This window comes from Ictalurus punctatus, chromosome 26 (genome assembly GCF_001660625.3).
Source record: "Ictalurus punctatus breed USDA103 chromosome 26, Coco_2.0, whole genome shotgun sequence".
NCBI lineage: Eukaryota > Metazoa > Chordata > Actinopteri > Siluriformes > Ictaluridae > Ictalurus > Ictalurus punctatus.
Genome location: NC_030441.2, coordinates 2,579,737 through 2,599,216, shown reverse-complemented (window position 1 = coordinate 2,599,216; position 19,480 = coordinate 2,579,737). Strand labels below are relative to the sequence as shown.

At 37.1% G+C, this 19,480-nt stretch overlaps 1 protein-coding gene across 1 annotated transcript in view; it reads right to left on the bottom strand.

The window, feature by feature from the left end:
- Window positions 1-19,480, bottom strand: part of LOC108258402 (receptor tyrosine-protein kinase erbB-4) — a 114,598-nt gene that overhangs the window by 14,703 nt on the left and 80,415 nt on the right. The window contains exons 8-12 of the mRNA XM_053676131.1: window positions 12,989-13,102; window positions 11,568-11,694; window positions 10,703-10,776; window positions 2,358-2,448; window positions 818-1,031 (exon numbers count right to left, since the gene is read on the bottom strand). Of these exons, the coding sequence (XP_053532106.1) occupies window positions 818-1,031; window positions 2,358-2,448; window positions 10,703-10,776; window positions 11,568-11,694; window positions 12,989-13,102 (620 nt within the window). The remainder of the gene's footprint in view (window positions 1-817; window positions 1,032-2,357; window positions 2,449-10,702; window positions 10,777-11,567; window positions 11,695-12,988; window positions 13,103-19,480) is intronic.

Genomic DNA, 19,480 nt, shown 5'->3' with positions numbered 1-19,480 from the left:
GAGGCGTTTTTCTTAAAACCCTTCCAAACACCTTGTGGTGATGTAGGTGACTTCGGATTGTAGTTTTGGCGACTTTCTGACCCCAAGTCGCAACTAACTTCTGCAGTTCTTCAGCTGTGATCCTTGGAGATTTTTTGGCCACTCGAACCATCCTCTTCACAGTGCGTTGAGACGATATAGACACACGTCCAATTCCAGGTCGATTCATAACATTTCCAGTTAACTGGAACTTCTTAATTATTGCCCTGATGGTGGAAATGGGCGTTTTCAATGCTTGTGCTATTTTCTTATAGACACTTCCCATTGTGTGAAGCTCAGCAACCTTTTGCTGCACATCACAGCTATATTCCTCGCTCTTACCCATTGTTATGAATGACTAAGGGAATTTGGCCTATGTGTTACCTCATATTTATACCTCGGTGAAACAGGAAGTCATGGTTTTGTCACAATTTCCTGTTCCTAGTCACCCAGGTGTACTAAAAAAATCTAAAATATCAATGGGAATATACTTCAAATAGGTGAAAACATGTAAAAAAAAAAAAAAAATGTATGAGAAAAGAAATCACATATCACTTCATATGAACATTCTTATGTTAATATTATTATTATTATTATTATTATTATTATTATTATTATTATTATTCATAGTAGTAGTAGTAGTAGTATCACTATTATGCCATACATTTGATTAATTTTGCAGCTTTAAACACAAGAGTTTATATACAAAGGAGCAACTCTGGAGTCCAAGCACCATGGACCAAAACAAAAAAAAAGCACCATTATTGTTACTGTTTCTGGTGAAAGTATAAACTGAAACTCGGCTCGACTCACTGCACTGCTGCGTCTCCTTGTTGCTGTTCAGCAGCGCTCGCTGACTGCCGGAGCGGAAAAACCTCGTCCAGTTCAGTGTGTGGTAGAAACACAGTTGGCTGTTGTTGCTGATGTACACGTTCCCGGCGCTGATCTCCTGCAGAGACTGGAAGCTCAGGGACGTGATCCAGAGCTGCTTCAGGATCAACAGAGAGATACCACTGTGGGAAAAGAACAAAAAAAAAACCCACATTGTATCAGATGTGAGTGAAATGTGTGTGTGAATTTTTAATACTCTGTCTGCTTTTCAACGAAAAGTTCTACTCAGTGGATATTTAAAGAGAAAAAATTTAAAGCTAATGTCAACGCCCTTATATAGTGAAATGATTTTTCTTTTCTTTTCTTAATCACACATGAAACACTATAATTAGGAGAGCACAAGTTCTCTTAATTATGAATGTATTTCTGATTACACACTGAAATGGAAAAATAAACATTAAATAAATAGAAAGTTGAATGAATAAAAAATTCAGACAGAACATTGATGTAAAAACTCAAGATTGGGCAACACCTTCATGTGGCGATACTAAAGGAAAAAAATGTACTTCATTCACAACCACAACCTCTGAATTACACATTTAAATATTATCAAAAATTTAAAATGAAATAAATAATGTTAATGTCACTGACAGTAATTATACTCATTTACACACAATTATAGAGGGGGTTTCATAAACATGTGCAAATTGTAGGCTAGAAACAACAACAATTCAGTCTCTATGACACTCAAATGACCTTCAATCGTCCTGTCATTATTTGAGCGAAGGATCCTAATATAGTGCTAATACAAAATGTCCTCTACGCCAATCCCTAAATATAGCCACTAGTGTGTACACTAAAAATAGTAAAATAACGTCACTGCTACCACCCTGAAGTTTTGATTTTATTTTATTGTTCCTATATCAGCACGTCCCGAACTGTTGTAGTCCTAACGTATGCTTGGCGTTTACGTTTTTCTCCATGTATACAGTACAGTATCGACATTTTCATATTGCAGAATGTCCACGAAATTAGCTACTTCCTGTTCTTGCTTACATTACGGCAGCTCTAAACAGTCGTAATGATTTGTTCCCTCATCAGCGTTTCCCCCCCTCCCCCTCTCTCTGATTGACTTGAAGTCAATCGGCAACACAAATAAATAAATAAATAAAACGCAGCTTGTGATGTAAGAGCGAAACCACGAAGCAAAGTGTGACAGAACACGCTTACTGTTATAAGCCAGGGCTGACACTGAAGTCTCCTTCCATAAAATGTTAAATAAACAAACGTCTCCTTGACAGAAAACTTCACAGTTTCCATGAGTACACGTGGTTTGAAATCCGTCCCTATGTAAGTCGTTACTGAGGAAACTATAACATAGTGAACATTAGAACGACTGTGTCTTGCGTTTCGTATCTATAACATTACTTTTATAGACAACTTACAAAGCATCCCGTGGTGGGGTGCAAACTTATGCACACATACAAGTATGTACAGCAGTGTCTTACCTATAGAGCGTTCTTCCCCCGATAGTAGCAAGGTTAGAAAAGACGCTGAAATCTGTCATGTTCTCTGGCCATGACTGGATATTCAAGTATCCTGAAACAGGAAGACAAACATCAAATCAGCATGTATTATTTTTTTTTAACGGATGTAACTTTGTCAGGAATGCTGAGAAAAACTGTTAATGGCAAGACTTTTTGGAGTCTTTTATAGTAGAATAGTTGAAGTGGGGATTGAGCTAAAACCTGGCAACCTTGACTGTAAGCTTTCTAAAAATAAATAAATAAATAAATAAAATGAAAAAGATATGTCAATATTTACGGAGGAAAATATTTAACATATAAATACTATAGTTCATACGTCTACGAAGATCGGGAAAGGCCATTATTTATTCACGTCAAGCAGCATGGTTATGCCGTTATGTTAAAATAACCCATGATGCAGTTACTCTTACCACCTGAAAGTTGATTATTTTCCTATAATATCATCCCTGAAATCTGTTAATCCTCATACAACACAGCAATATACCAACCATTACAAATATATATATCTAATTATAGTTGCATTTTAACTTGTGGAACATATGCAAATGACAAGCTAGCTTCTCCCTGATAAAAAACAAACAAACAATGGAAACCATTACTGCGAACTCTAATGGGAATTGTATTGGTTTTAATGGAAACTATAATGGTCATTGTGGATCTGTAGTGGTAATCTGTTGGGTTGTATCAGTGGCATGTTTATGTCTAGTGGAGACGAATACAAAAGCATTAAATCCTTATAGAATATGGCATAAAATCCACTACATTTGTTAATGGTTTTAATGGTATTTGTAGTGGAAACCACTCGATTTTCTGTAACAGTTTCAATTGGGGTTTTGGGGGGGTTTTTTCAGCAGGGCTGTTATCAATTATGTTAGTGGCGCTAACTATAAACAGTCGTTCCCTCACATTTCCTCAGTTTTTAATAAGTTAATAAGAGAAAAATGGCATGTTAAAGAAACGTTTCCTCATAGAACATTCTTTTTTGTTTCTTTGTTAATAAACAACACTAAAAAAAAAAAAAAAAAGGAGTTCCAGAGTTCCAGAGATGCTGGTATAGAAAAACCAGCCTTCATCGTAAAGGAAAGTACAAATGAGCTAAAACGTGTACAGTTTTGTTTATTTAAGCAAATCCAAATCACATACAGTAAACATCTATGTATTCGAATTATATTTGGTTATTACTTCATATATTCAATTGACATTAATCTTAACTTCTTCAAAGTTTTTTAAAGCAGGCTGAGAAACTACGGCGCACTTTCCTGTCAGGAAAACCGATGAAACTTTGGAGACTCAGTATATAGTATATGGCAGTGTGTATATATATATATATATATATTTATATATATATATATATATATATATATATATATATATATATATATATATATATAGATATAGATAGATAGATATAGATATAGATATATATATGGCATCATAAACAATTTAGAAAAATAGTATACTGGATACTACAGTAAAAGTGCGAGGAAGATATTTAGAGCCTCAATTTTATACAAGGACGCCTACGAAGAGTTTAATATTACTGGCTGTAATTTTTCAGCGTTAAAATGATCAATAAACAGAGGAGGGGGGGGGGGCTCATTGCTCTTCCTTCCTGCCAGCATTGTCATTATGAAGGAAGCGCTTCAGTTTATTAGTCGTTTGGCGTGCCACAGTCTGGGGTTCGGAGTGACAAAAAGCTTTAATATGAGACACACTTTATTGTTTTGTATGTCGCTACATTTAATCAAACAATGTTGCGCGATACTGTGCTCCATTTTAAGGACGCTTTCATAACTGGCGATTATTGCGGAGCGCTTTTTTCTTTTTCTCACTCTCCAGCGTGCAATACATCTGAAATTCAGCTGCCAGAGTTCTCACCCTCTCTCTCTCTTTAATGCACTCTGGTCACCAATTTCCTGTCATATCCAAAAGAAATCCCTTCTCCTCACCTATAAAAACCCAACACGGCAGCACCCAGGGTGTTATATAGAACAATTCTGACTCTCAAATGAACGCAGGTCCGTACTCGTACGGAACAGAACAGAACAGTGCGCAATTCATGCAACTATTAAGTCACACAAAAATTATTACGGTTATCGCTTCTTTTTTTTTCTCTCCAAGGGCTTCTAAATGCTGTTGGTTTTCTTTTTGTTTCCCTGATATTTAATTTGGCTCATAAGTGCAACACACATTAACGGAAGCAAAACAGCACAAGAGAAAATTCAGAAACACAAAAACGCAAAACAACAACGCAACAAAAAGTAACAGTGATTCAACAGCAAAACCAAAAACACAACAGCAAAACCAACAACACTACAGTGAACTCTACTGGGTCTAGCTGAATCTTGGTATGCGTCGCCTCCAACGCAAACCTTCCTGTGACTGGGCGATATTTCTATGTGGAAATATGAACTTTTTAGATCTATCATCACAAATCAGTCCTCGAACTGAATCTGTGGCATGATAAGTTTGAGCGTCAGCATCTTGAACCTGTATGTCCGAAGAGTACAGTTCAGATGACACAGATCTAAAATTGGCCGCATACTCCTCTATTTTTTGCGGACCAGGAAATAACGACTGTTCCACATTCTATTGGAGGGAAAGCATCAGATTTTCGTTGCCCTGTGACAGCTCGGTGACCAGAGAACCAGAGAACACTGAAAACTTGGGACAGCCTTGGCTAGGGGAGGCCCTACCATAGCACTGGGGGCTAACTGCCCTAACAACCTCCCGTCCAACAACACTACAGCGAAAACAACAACACTACTGAAAAAACCAACAACACTACAGCGAAAACAACAACACTACAGTGAAACCAACAACACTGCAGTGAAAACAACAACACTACATCAAAACCAACAGGACTATAGCAAAAACAACAACACTACAGCAAAACCAACAACACTACAGCGAAAACAACAACACTACAGCAAAACCAACAACACTACAGCGAAAACAACACTACAGCAAAACCAACAACACTACAGAAAAAACCAACAACACTACAGCGAAAACAACAACACTACATCAAAACCAACAGGACTATAGCGAAAACAACAACACTACAGTGAAACCAACAACACTACAGCGAAAACAACAACACTACAGAAAAACCAACAACACTAAAGCGAAAACAACAACACTACAGCAAAACCAACAATACTACAGAAAAAACCAACAACACTACAGTGAAAACAACAACACTTCAGTGAAACCAACAACACTACAGTGAAAACAACAACACTACATCAAAACCAACAGGATTATAGCGAAAACAACAACACTACAGCAAAACCAACAACACTACAGCAAAAACAACAACACTACAGAAAAAAACAACAACACTACAGCGAAAACAACAACACTACAGCAAAACCAACAACACTACAGCGAAAACAACAACACTACATCAAAACCAACAGGACTATAGTGAAAACAACAACACTACAGCGAAACCAACAACACTACAGCGAAAACAACAACACTACAGCGAAACCAACAACACTACAGTGAAAACAACAACACTACATCAAAACCAAGTAGACTACAGCGAAAACAACAACACTACAGCAAAACCAACAACACTACAGTGAAACCAACAACACTACAGCAAAAACAACAACACTACAGCAAAACCAACAGGACTATAGCGAAAACAACAACACTACAGCAAAACCAACAACAATACAGCGAAAACAACAACACTACAGCAAAACCAACAACACTACAGCGAAAACAACAACACTACAGCAAAACCAACAACACTACAGCGAAACCAACAACACTACAGCGAAAACAACAACACTACAGCAAAACCAACAACACTACAGCGAAAACAACAACACTACAGCAAAACCATCAACACTACAGTGAAAACAACAACACTACAGCAAAACCAACAACACTACAGTGAAACCAACAGGACTATATCGAAAACAACAACACTACAGCAAAACCAACAACACTACAGCGAAAACAACAACACTACATCAAAACCAACAGGACTATAGTGAAAACAACAACACTACAGCAAAACCAACAGGACTACAGCGAAAACAACAACACTATAGCAAAAACAACAACACTACAGCAAAACCAACAACACTACAGTGAAAACAAAAACACTACAGAAAAAACCAACAACGCTACAGTGAAACCAACAACACTACAGCAAAAACAACAACACTACATCAAAACCAACAGGACTATAGCGAAACTAACAACACTACAGCAAAACCAACAACACTACAGCAAAACCAACAACACTACAGCAAAACCAACAACACTACAGCGAAACCGAAAACACTATAGTGAGAACAACTACACTACAGCGAAACCAACAACACTACAGCGAAAACAACAACACTACATCAAAACCAACAGGACTATAGCGAAAACAACAACACTACAGCAAAACCAACAACACTACAGCAAAACCAACAACACTACAGCGAAAACAAAAACACTACAGAAAAAAACAAAAACACTACAGCGAAAACAACAACACTACAGCAAAAACAACAACACTGCAGTGAAAACAACAACACTACATCAAAACCAACAGGACTATAGCGAAAACAACAACACTACAGCAAAACCAACAACACTACAGCAAAAACAACAACACTACAGAAAAAAACAACAACACTACAGAAAAAAACAACAACACTACAGCAAAAACAAAAACACTACAGAAAAAAACAACAACACTACAGCAAAACCAACAACACTACAGCAAAAACAACAACACTACAGAAAAAACCAACAACACTACAGTGAAAACAACAACACTACAGCAAAACCAACAACACTACAGCGAAAACAACAACACTGCAGTGAAAACAACAACACTACATCAAAACCAACAGGACTATAGCGAAAACAACAACACTACAGCAAAACCAACAACACTACAGCGAAAACAAAAACACTACAGAAAAAACCAACAACACTACAGCAAAACCAACAACACTACAGTGAAAACAACACTACAGCAAAACCAACAACACTACAGCGAAAACAACAACACTACAGAAAAAAACAACAACACTACAGCAAAAACAACAACACTACAGTGAAACCAACAACACTACAGCAAAAAGAACAACAACTTCAGTGAAAACAACAACACTACAGCAAAACCAACAACACTACAGCGAAAACAACAACACTACAGCGAAAACAACAACACTACAGAAAAAACCAACAACACTACAGCAAAAACAACAACACTACAGTGAAACCAACAACACTACAGTGAAAACAACAACACTACAGAAAAAAACAACAACACTACAGCAAAAACAACAACACTACAGTGAAACCAACAACACTACAGCAAAAAGAACAACAACTTCAGTGAAAACAACAACACTACAGCAAAACCAACAACACTACAGTGAAAACAACAACACTACAGCAAAAACAACAACACTACAGAAAAAACCAACAACACTACAGCAAAAACAACAACACTACAGTGAAACCAACAACACTACAGTGAAAACAACAACACTACATCAAAACCAACAGGACTATAGCGAAAACAACAACACTACAGCAAAACCAACAACACTACAGTGAAAACAACAACACTACAGAAAAAACACAACAATACAGCAAAAACAACAACACTACAGTGCAGACAAAAACACTACAGCAAAAACAACAACACTACATCAAAACCAACAGGACTATAGCGAAAACAACAACACTACAGCAAAACCAACAACACTACAGCAAAACCAACAACACTACAGCGAAACCAACAACACTACAGCGAAAACAACAACACTACAGCAAAACCAACAACACTACAGCGAAAACAACAACACTACAGCAAAACCAACAACACTACAGTGAAAACAACAACACTACAGCAAAACAACAACACTACAGCGAAAACAACAACATTACAGAAAAAACCAACAACACTACAGTGAAAACAAAAACACTACATAAAAAACCAACAACACTACAGCGAAAACAACAACACTACAGAAAAACTAACAACACTACAGCGAAACCAACAACACTACATCAAAACCAACAGGACTATAGTGAAAACAACAACACTACAGCAAAACCAACAGGACTACAGCGAAAACAACAACACTACAGCGAAAACAACACTACAGCCAAAGCAACAACACTACAGCAAAAACAACAACACTACAGTGAAACCAACAACACTACAGTGAAAACAACAACACTACATCAAAACCAACAGGACTATAGCGAAAACAACAACACTACAGCAAAACCAACAACACTACAGTGAAAACAACAACACTACAGAAAAAACCAACAACACTACAGTGAAAACAACAACACTACAGCAAAACCAACAACACTACAGCGAAAACAACAACACTGCAGTGAAAACAACAACACTACATCAAAACCAACAGGACTATAGCGAAAACAACAACACTACAGCAAAACCAACAACACTACAGCGAAAACAAAAACACTACAGAAAAAACCAACAACACTACAGCAAAACCAACAACACTACAGTGAAAACAACACTACAGCAAAACCAACAACACTACAGCGAAAACAACAACACTACAGAAAAAAACAACAACACTACAGCAAAAACAACAACACTACAGTGAAACCAACAACACTACAGCAAAAAGAACAACAACTTCAGTGAAAACAACAACACTACAGCAAAACCAACAACACTACAGCGAAAACAACAACACTACAGCGAAAACAACAACACTACAGAAAAAACCAACAACACTACAGCAAAAACAACAACACTACAGTGAAACCAACAACACTACAGTGAAAACAACAACACTACAGAAAAAAACAACAACACTACAGCAAAAACAACAACACTACAGTGAAACCAACAACACTACAGCAAAAAGAACAACAACTTCAGTGAAAACAACAACACTACAGCAAAACCAACAACACTACAGTGAAAACAACAACACTACAGCAAAAACAACAACACTACAGAAAAAACCAACAACACTACAGCAAAAACAACAACACTACAGTGAAACCAACAACACTACAGTGAAAACAACAACACTACATCAAAACCAACAGGACTATAGCGAAAACAACAACACTACAGCAAAACCAACAACACTACAGTGAAAACAACAACACTACAGAAAAAACACAACAATACAGCAAAAACAACAACACTACAGTGCAACCAAAAACACTACAGCAAAAACAACAACACTACATCAAAACCAACAGGACTATAGCGAAAACAACAACACTACAGCAAAACCAACAACACTACAGCAAAACCAACAACACTACAGCGAAAACAACAACACTACAGCGAAACCAACAACACTACAGCGAAAACAACAACACTACAGCAAAACCAACAACACTACAGTGAAAACAACAACACTACAGCAAAACAACAACACTACAGCGAAAACAACAACATTACAGAAAAAACCAACAACACTACAGTGAAAACAAAAACACTACATAAAAAACCAACAACACTACAGCGAAAACAACAACACTACAGAAAAACTAACAACACTACAGCGAAACCAACAACACTACATCAAAACCAACAGGACTATAGTGAAAACAACAACACTACAGCAAAACCAACAGGACTACAGCGAAAACAACAACACTACAGCGAAAACAACACTACAGCCAAAGCAACAACACTACAGCAAAAACAACAACACTACAGTGAAACCAACAACACTACAGTGAAAACAACAACACTACATCAAAACCAACAGGACTATAGCGAAAACAACAACACTACAGCAAAACCAACAACACTACAGTGAAAACAACAACACTACAGAAAAACACAACAATACAGCGAAAACAACAACACTACAGTGCAACCAAAAACACTACAGCAAAAACAACAACACTACATCAAAACCAACAGGACTATAGCGAAAACAACAACACTACAGCAAAACCAACAACACTACAGCGAAAACAACAACACTACAGCAAAACCAACAACACTACAGCGAAAACTACAACACTACAGCAAAACCAACAACACTACAGCGAAAACTACAACACTACAGTGAAACTAAAATTGCAACAGAAAATCTATAAGCACAACAAATCAAGAATACAACAAGTCAAAACAGTAAAACTAAAAACACAAAAGCAAAACCAAGACGTAACGACTAATCAAAACAAAACACAAGAATAACTTGTCATGTGACTCTTTCTGCCCAATCTGAATTGAATCTTCTACATTACATGAAAGTGTTACAGTAGATAACACGATATAACAATATCATGTGTCTTTATATTCACACTGAACTCACCTGTGATCTCTCGGACAGTGCGGAAGACATTCAGGCGTTCAGGGTCCAGAGCTGCGGTACCATGGTACATGTCTCTGCCACGAGCAGAGAAGAAACGTAAGAAACAAACAAATGTTATTTCGTGTGAGATTGTCAGAAGAAGTTTCTGAAAATCGCCCAATCTCTTCATAACGACACGCTCGTGACGTTATAAAATACGAGTGGAAATGGGAATGAAAAATCTCTCAACTATAAAAATCTCAACAAAAATAAAAATTTGAACCTCGTCAGATATATGTGTTTTGATCTTCTGTCGTGGGTTTTAGCAAGGACGTTAATGCTAATACGCGAAATAAATACACAGACAATGCAGATTGGGCAGAAAAAAAACAGCACTAATAATAATAATAATAATAATAATAATAATAATAATAATAACAATAATAAATATATAATAATAATAAAGCATCAGAAACAACCAGGCATTATCGTTTTGTTTTCTACTCTAGACTTTAGCTAGCGAGCTAGTGTTAGCAGGCTAGCTGCATCCAACACCCAATGAGACATGAAGAGAGTTCCTTCATTCAGCCCGCGTTCCAACGCATATTTAAGCAACCTAGCTAATATTAGCTAGTTTATGTACTAACATTGGTTTGTTTGTCATTTCTGTGCTTTATTAATCCAAACAACTGAGAAGGACGTAACACAACCCATGTTAAGAAACGTTCTTCTGTGGTATTCAAGGTCTAGCTAGATAAAATTCCTGGCTTGTTACGGTCAGGATAAGCGACTACGATGACTGACTGGCTAAAAACGTTACCTTTAAATAGATAAGTGACAAAGTGGATATTTTGAAGTGGTTACAGGAGACAAAAAAAAGTCTCACCCTTTAATACCAGTGATGAGGAAAATCAGGTTGCCGTTGATTTTGGTGCAGTTGATGAACTTGTCGATGTTGCTGGAGTCGACGGTCTGAGCCGTGTGTAAACCGCCCGTCCCTATTCCATCACACACTGAAGTACAAAAAAAAAAACGCTTCAAAATAAACAGACGTCCGAACTGATCATCATGAGTAAATAGTTCGTTAGAGTCAAAAGAGAAAAAAACTAAAATCGCGTGTTGATCACGATTCTGATTGGTCACAGCAGCTCCAATATCGTTATCGTTTCTATAGTAATGACTTACACAGGGACATACATGTGAACGGACTGAAACAGATTTTAAAATGTGTGGAATCAACAAATAAATGAGTGAACGAACAAACAAACAAACGGACAACGGACAAATGAACAAACAAACAAAAGAATAAACAGCAAATCAATAAATTAACAGACAAACAATAAATAACAAACTCATAAATAAAGGAACAAATAAAATAAAATAAAATAGCAAACAACCAAGTAAAGAAAGAAAGAGGCAAAAACAAAGAACAAACAAATGTAATTAATTAAACTAATAAAAATAATTTAATTAGATATGAACAAATGGACAGGCAAACAAAGCAACAAATACATAAACAAACAAACAACAAATAAATAACCAGCAAATTTAAAAAATAAAAAATAAAAAAAAACTAAAAACCAAACAAGCAAGTAATAAATGAACAAATCTCATTAGTTAATGAACAAATGGACAACCAAACAAACAAACAAACAAAGAAATTTTAAAAAAATTAAAAGAAACCAAAAATAAATCAATTACTAATATTAATAAAATAATAAACATATGAATGAATAAATCAATGAAAGAATGAATAAATAAACCAACAAAGAAAAGGTCACTAATTGATGGTTGTGTGTTTCCCGTAGTTTTCTGTAAGGAAGTGTTTATTTAACATTTACGGAAGGAGTCTCCAGTGTCAGAGCTAAAGCTGTAACTTTACCAGCATTTTTCCCCGATACCTTCAGGACAGAGGAGTTTATGTGACAACAGTAGCGACACATAGCTATAAACTGATAAAAAGATGACGTGTCGTCCTTTAATAAATAAATAAATAAATAAATACAATCAACTGAGATAAATGTAAGATAAATAATAAATGTAAGACACTCTGGATAAGGGTGTCTGCCAAAATGCCATAAATAAATTGCCATAATCATGGAAAAATTTGGTGTGGTATAAGAGGAATAAAACACTTCAAGACATAAGACATGCTGTTACTAGAATCATGCCACACCACTGCTGATTATTTTCCTGTAACAGCACACCACCAAGTGGATTATTCCTATTGTACTGCATTTCCTTCAAAGTTGTTATCGGTCATTATATCCGCCATAGTGAATTTCTCTTCTCTTCTATTCTACGCACCTTTAGGGCAGATGTCAGTACAGGGGACACACATCCTGACGTGGTTCTGCTCCACCTCCATCTTGTTACTCGGACAGGCTCGAACACAGGAGCTGTGATCCACCACAAAGTTATCTGGAGGAGAATTAAAACCCATTACACAACTCAGTAGTAATAGAGCACACATAGAGGAGTGTACATACTGAGTCAGACGCAGTGCACGCATATACACGCACAAATAATCAAACAAATGAATGAATAAAGAGACAATCAAAGAAACATACAAACTAATAAATAATTAAACAGAAATAAATCCACCACTTAAAAAAACAAATACAGAAGAAACACGATTTATAAACATAGTGAACAGCGCTGCAGGTTTATAAACAATGAACAGCACTATAACAGGTTTATAAACACAGTGAACAGCACAATAACAGGTTTATAAACACAGTGAACAGTGCTGCAGGTTTATAAACACAGTGAACAGCGCTATAACAGGTTTATAAACACAATGAACAGCTGTGCAGGTTTATAAACACAGTGAACAGCGTTGCAGGTTTATAAACACAATGAACAGCGCTGCAGGTTTATAAACACAATGAACAGCGCTGCAGGTTTATAAACACAGTGAACAGCGCTGCAGGTTTATAAACACAGTGAACAGTGCTGCAGGTTTATAAACACAGTGAACAGTGCTGCAGGTTTATAAACACAGTGAACAGCGCTGCAGGTTTATAAACACAATGAACAGCTGTGCAGGTTTATAAACACAATGAACAGTGCTGCAGGTTTATAAACACAGTGAACAGCACTATAACAGGTTTATAAACACAATGAACAGCGCTGCAGGTTTATAAACACAGTGAACAGTGCTGCAGGTTTATAAACACAGTGAACAGCACTATAACAGGTTTATAAACACAATGAACAGCGCTGCAGGTTTATAAACACAATGAACAGTGCTGCAGGTTTATAAACACAATGAACAGCGCTGCAGGTTTATAAACATAGAGGAGTGTACATACTGAGTCAGACGCAGTGGACGAATATACACGCACAAATAATCAAACGAATGAATAAAGAGACAATCAAAGAAACCTACAAACTAATAAATAAATAAACAGAAATAAATCCACCACTTAAAAAAACAAATACAGAAGTAACACGATTTATAAACATAGTGAACAGCGCTGCAGGTTTATAAACAATGAACAGCGCTGCAGGTTTATAAACACAATGAACAGCGCTGCCTGTTTATAAACACAGTGAACAGTGCTGCAGGTTTATAAACACAATGAACAGCGCTGCAGGTTTATAAACACAGTGAACAGCACTATAACAGGTTTATAAACACAGTGAACAGCACTATAACAGGTTTATAAACACAATGAACAGCGCTGCAGGTTTATAAACACAGTGAACAGCACTATAACAGGTTTATAAACACAGTGAACAGCACTATAACAGGTTTATAAACACAATGAACAGCGCTATAACAGGTTTATAAACACAATGAACAGCGCAATAACAGGTTTATAAACACAATGAACAGCGCTGCAGGTTTATAAACACAGTGAACAGCGCTATAACAGGTTTATAAACACAGTGAACAGCGCTGCAGGTTTATAAACACAGTGAACAGCACTATAACAGGTTTATAAACACAATGAACCGCGTTGCAGGTTTATAAACACAATGAATAGCGCTGAAGGTTTATAAACACTGTGAACAGCGCTATAACAGGTTTATAAACACAGTGAACAGCGCTGCAGGTTTATAAACACAGTGAACAGCGCTATAACAGGTTTATAAACACAGTGAACAGCGCTGCAGGTTTATAAACACAGTGAACAGCGCTATAACAGGTTTATAAACACAATGAACAGCACTATAAGAGGTTTATAAACACAATGAACAGCGCTGCAGGTTTATAAACACAATGAACAGCACTATAACAGGTTTATAAACACAATGAACAGCGCTGCAGGATTATAAACACAATGAACAGCGCTGCAGGTTTATAAACACAGTGAACAGCACTATAACAGGTTTATAAACACAATGAACAGCGCTGCAGGTTTATAAACACAGTGAACAGCGCTGCAGGTTTATAAACACAGTGAACAGCGCTGCAGGTTTATAAACACAGTGAACAGCGCTGCAGGTTTATAAACACAGTGAACAGTGCTGCAGGTTTATAAACACAGTGAACAGCACTATAACAGGTTTATAAACACAATGAACAGCGCTGCAGGTTTATAAACACAATGAACAGTGCTGCAGGTTTATAAACACAATGAACAGCGCTGCAGGTTTATAAACACAGTGAACAGCACTGCAGGTTTATAAACACAATGAACAGCGCTGCAGGTTTATAAACACAGTGAACAGCGCTGCAGGTTTATAAACACAGTGAATAGCGCTATAACAGGTTTATAAACACAGTGAACAGCGCTGCAGGTTTATAAACACAGTGAACAGCGCTATAACAGGTTTATAAACACAGTGAACAGCACTATAACAGGTTTATAAACACAATGAACAGCGCTATAACAGGTTTATAAACACAATGAACAGCGCTATAACAGGTTTATAAACACAATGAACAGCGCTGCAGGTTTATAAACACAGTGAACAGCGCTGCAGGTTTATAAACACAGTGAACAGCACTATAACAGGTTTATAAACACAATGAACAGCGTTGCAGGTTTATAAACACAATGAACAGCACTGCAGGTTTATAAACACGAACAGCACTATAACAGGTTTATAAACACAGTGAACAGCGCTGCAGGTTTATAAACACAGTGAACAGCGCTATAACAGGTTTATAAACACAGTGAACAGCGCTGCAGGTTTATAAACACAGTGAACAGCACTATAACAGGTTTATAAACACAATGAACCGCGTTGCAGGTTTATAAACACAATGAATAGCGCTGAAGGTTTATAAACACTGTGAACAGCGCTATAACAGGTTTATAAACACAGTGAACAGCGCTGCAGGTTTATAAACACAGTGAACAGCGCTATAACAGGTTTATAAACACAGTGAACAGCGCTGCAGGTTTATAAACACAGTGAACAGCGCTATAACAGGTTTATAAACACAATGAACAGCACTATAAGAGGTTTATAAACACAATGAACAGCGCTGCAGGTTTATAAACACAATGAACAGCACTATAACAGGTTTATAAACACAATGAACAGCGCTGCAGGTTTATAAACACAGTGAACAGCACTGCAGGTTTATAAACACAATGAACAGCGCTGCAGGTTTATAAACACAGTGAACAGCGCTGCAGGTTTATAAACACAGTGAACAGCGCTGCAGGTTTATAAACACAGTGAACAGCGCTGCAGGTTTATAAACACAGTGAACAGTGCTGCAGGTTTATAAACACAGTGAACAGCACTATAACAGGTTTATAAACACAATGAACAGCGCTGCAGGTTTATAAACACAATGAACAGTGCTGCAGGTTTATAAACACAATGAACAGCGCTGCAGGTTTATAAACACAGTGAACAGCACTGCAGGTTTATAAACACAATGAACAGCGCTGCAGGTTTATAAACACAGTGAACAGCGCTGCAGGTTTATAAACACAGTGAATAGCGCTATAACAGGTTTATAAACACAGTGAACAGCGCTGCAGGTTTATAAACACAGTGAACAGCGCTATAACAGGTTTATAAACACAGTGAACAGCACTATAACAGGTTTATAAACACAATGAACAGCGCTATAACAGGTTTATAAACACAATGAACAGCGCTATAACAGGTTTATAAACACAATGAACAGCGCTGCAGGTTTATAAACACAGTGAACAGCGCTGCAGGTTTATAAACACAGTGAACAGCACTATAACAGGTTTATAAACACAATGAACAGCGTTGCAGGTTTATAAACACAATGAACAGCACTGCAGGTTTATAAACACGAACAGCACTATAACAGGTTTATAAACACAGTGAACAGCGCTGCAGATTTATAAACACAATGAACAGCGCTGCAGGTTTATAAACACGAACAGCACTATAACAGGTTTATAAACACAGTGAACAGCGCTGCAGGTTTATAAACACAGTGAACAGCACTATAACAGGTTTATAAACACAGTGAACAGCGCTGCAGGTTTATAAACACAATGAACAGCGCTGCAGGTTTATAAACACAATGAACAGCACTGCAGGTTTATAAACACAATGAACAGCACTATAACAGGTTTATAAACACAATGAACAGCACTGCAGGTATATAAACACAGTGAACAGCGCTGCAGGTTTATAAACACAGTAAACAGCGCTGCAGGTTTATAAACACAGTGAACAGCGCTATAACAGGTTTATAAACACAATGAACAGCGCTGCAGGATTATAAACACAATGAACAGCGCTGCAGGTTTATAAACACAGTGAACAGCACTATAACAGGTTTATAAACACAATGAACAGCACTGCAGGTTTATAAACACAATGAACAGCGCTGCAGGTTTATAAACACAATGAACAGCACTGCAGGTTTATAAACACAGTCAACAGCACTATAATAGGTTTATAAACACAGTGAACAGCGCTGTAGGTTTATAAACACAATGAACAGTGCTGCAGGTTTATAAACACAATGAACAGCGCTGCAGGTTTATAAACACAATGAACAGCACTGCAGGTTTATAAACACAGTGAACAGCACTATAACAGGTTTATAAACACAATGAACAGCACTATAACAGGTTTATAAACACAGTCAACAGCACTATAACAGGTTTATAAACACAATGAACAGCACTGCAGGTTTATAAACACAATGAACAGCGCTGCAGGTTTATAAACACAGTGAACAGTGCTGAAGGTTTATAAACACAGTGATCAGCACTATAACAGGTTTATAAACACAGTGAACAGCACTGCAGGTTTATAAACACAGTGAACAGCACTGCAGGTTTATAAACACAGTGAACAGCACTATAACAGGTTTCTAAACACAATGAACAGTGCTGCAGGTTTATAAACACAGTGAACAGCACTGCAGGTTTATAAACACAGTGAACAGCACTATAACAGGTTTATAAACACAGTGAACAGTGCTGCAGGTTTATAAACACAGTGAACAGCGCTGCAGGTTTATAAACACAATGAACAGTGCTGCAGGTTTATAAACACAGTGAACAGCACTATAACAGGTTTCTAAACACAATGAACAGTGCTGCAGGTTTATAAACACAGTGAACAGTGCTGCAGGTTTATAAACACAATGAACAGCGCTGCAGGTTTATAAACACAGTGAACAGCGCTGCAGGTTTATAAACACAGTGAACAGCACTATAACAGGTTTATAAACACAGTGAAGAGCACTATAACAGGTTTATAAACACAATGAACAGCGCTGCAGGTTTATAAACACAGTGAACAGCACTATAACAGGTTTATAAACATAATGAACAGCGCTATAACAGGTTTATAAACACAATGAACAGCGCTGCAGGTTTATAAACACAATGAGCAGCGCTGCAGGTTTATAAACACAGTGAACAGTGCTGAAGGTTTATAAACACAGTGAACAGCACTATAACAGGTTTATAAACACAATGAACAGCGCTGCAGGTTTATAAACACAATGAACAGCGCTGCAGGTTTATAAACACAATGAACAGTGCTGCAGGTTTATAAACACAGTCAACAGCACTATAACAGGTTTATAAACACAATGAACAGCACTGCAGGTTTATAAACACAGTGAAGAGCACTATAACAGGTTTATAAACACAATGAACAGCGCTGCAGGTTTATAAACACAGTGAACAGCGCTATAACAGGTTTATAAACACAGTGAACAGCACTGCAGGTTTATAAACACAATGAACAGCACTATAACAGGTTTATAAACATAATGAACAGCGCTATAACAGGTTTATAAACACAATGGACAGCGCTGCAGGTTTATAAACACAGTGAACAGCACTATAACAGGTTTATAAACATAATGAACAGCGCTATAACAGGTTTATAAACACAATGAACAGCGCTGCAGGTTTATAAACACAGTGAAAAGCACTATAACAGGTTTATAAACACAATGAACAGCGCTGCAGGTTTATAAACATAACGAACAGCGCTATAACAGGTTTATAAACACAATGAACAGCTCTGCAGGTTTATAAACACAATGAACAGCGCTGCAGGTTTATAAACACAGTGAACAGCGCTGCAGGTTTATAAACACAGTGAACAGCGCTGCAGGTTTATGAACACAGTGAACAGCGCTGCAGGTTTATAAACACAGTGAACAGTGCTGCAGGTTTATAAACACAGTGAACAGCACTATAACAGGTTTATAAACACAATGAACAGCGCTGCAGGTTTATAAACACAATGAACAGTGCTGCAGGTTTATAAACACAATGAACAGCGCTGCAGGTTTATAAACACAGTGAACAGCACTGCAGATTTATAAACACAATGAACAGCGCTGCAGGTTTATAAACACAGTGAACAGCGCTG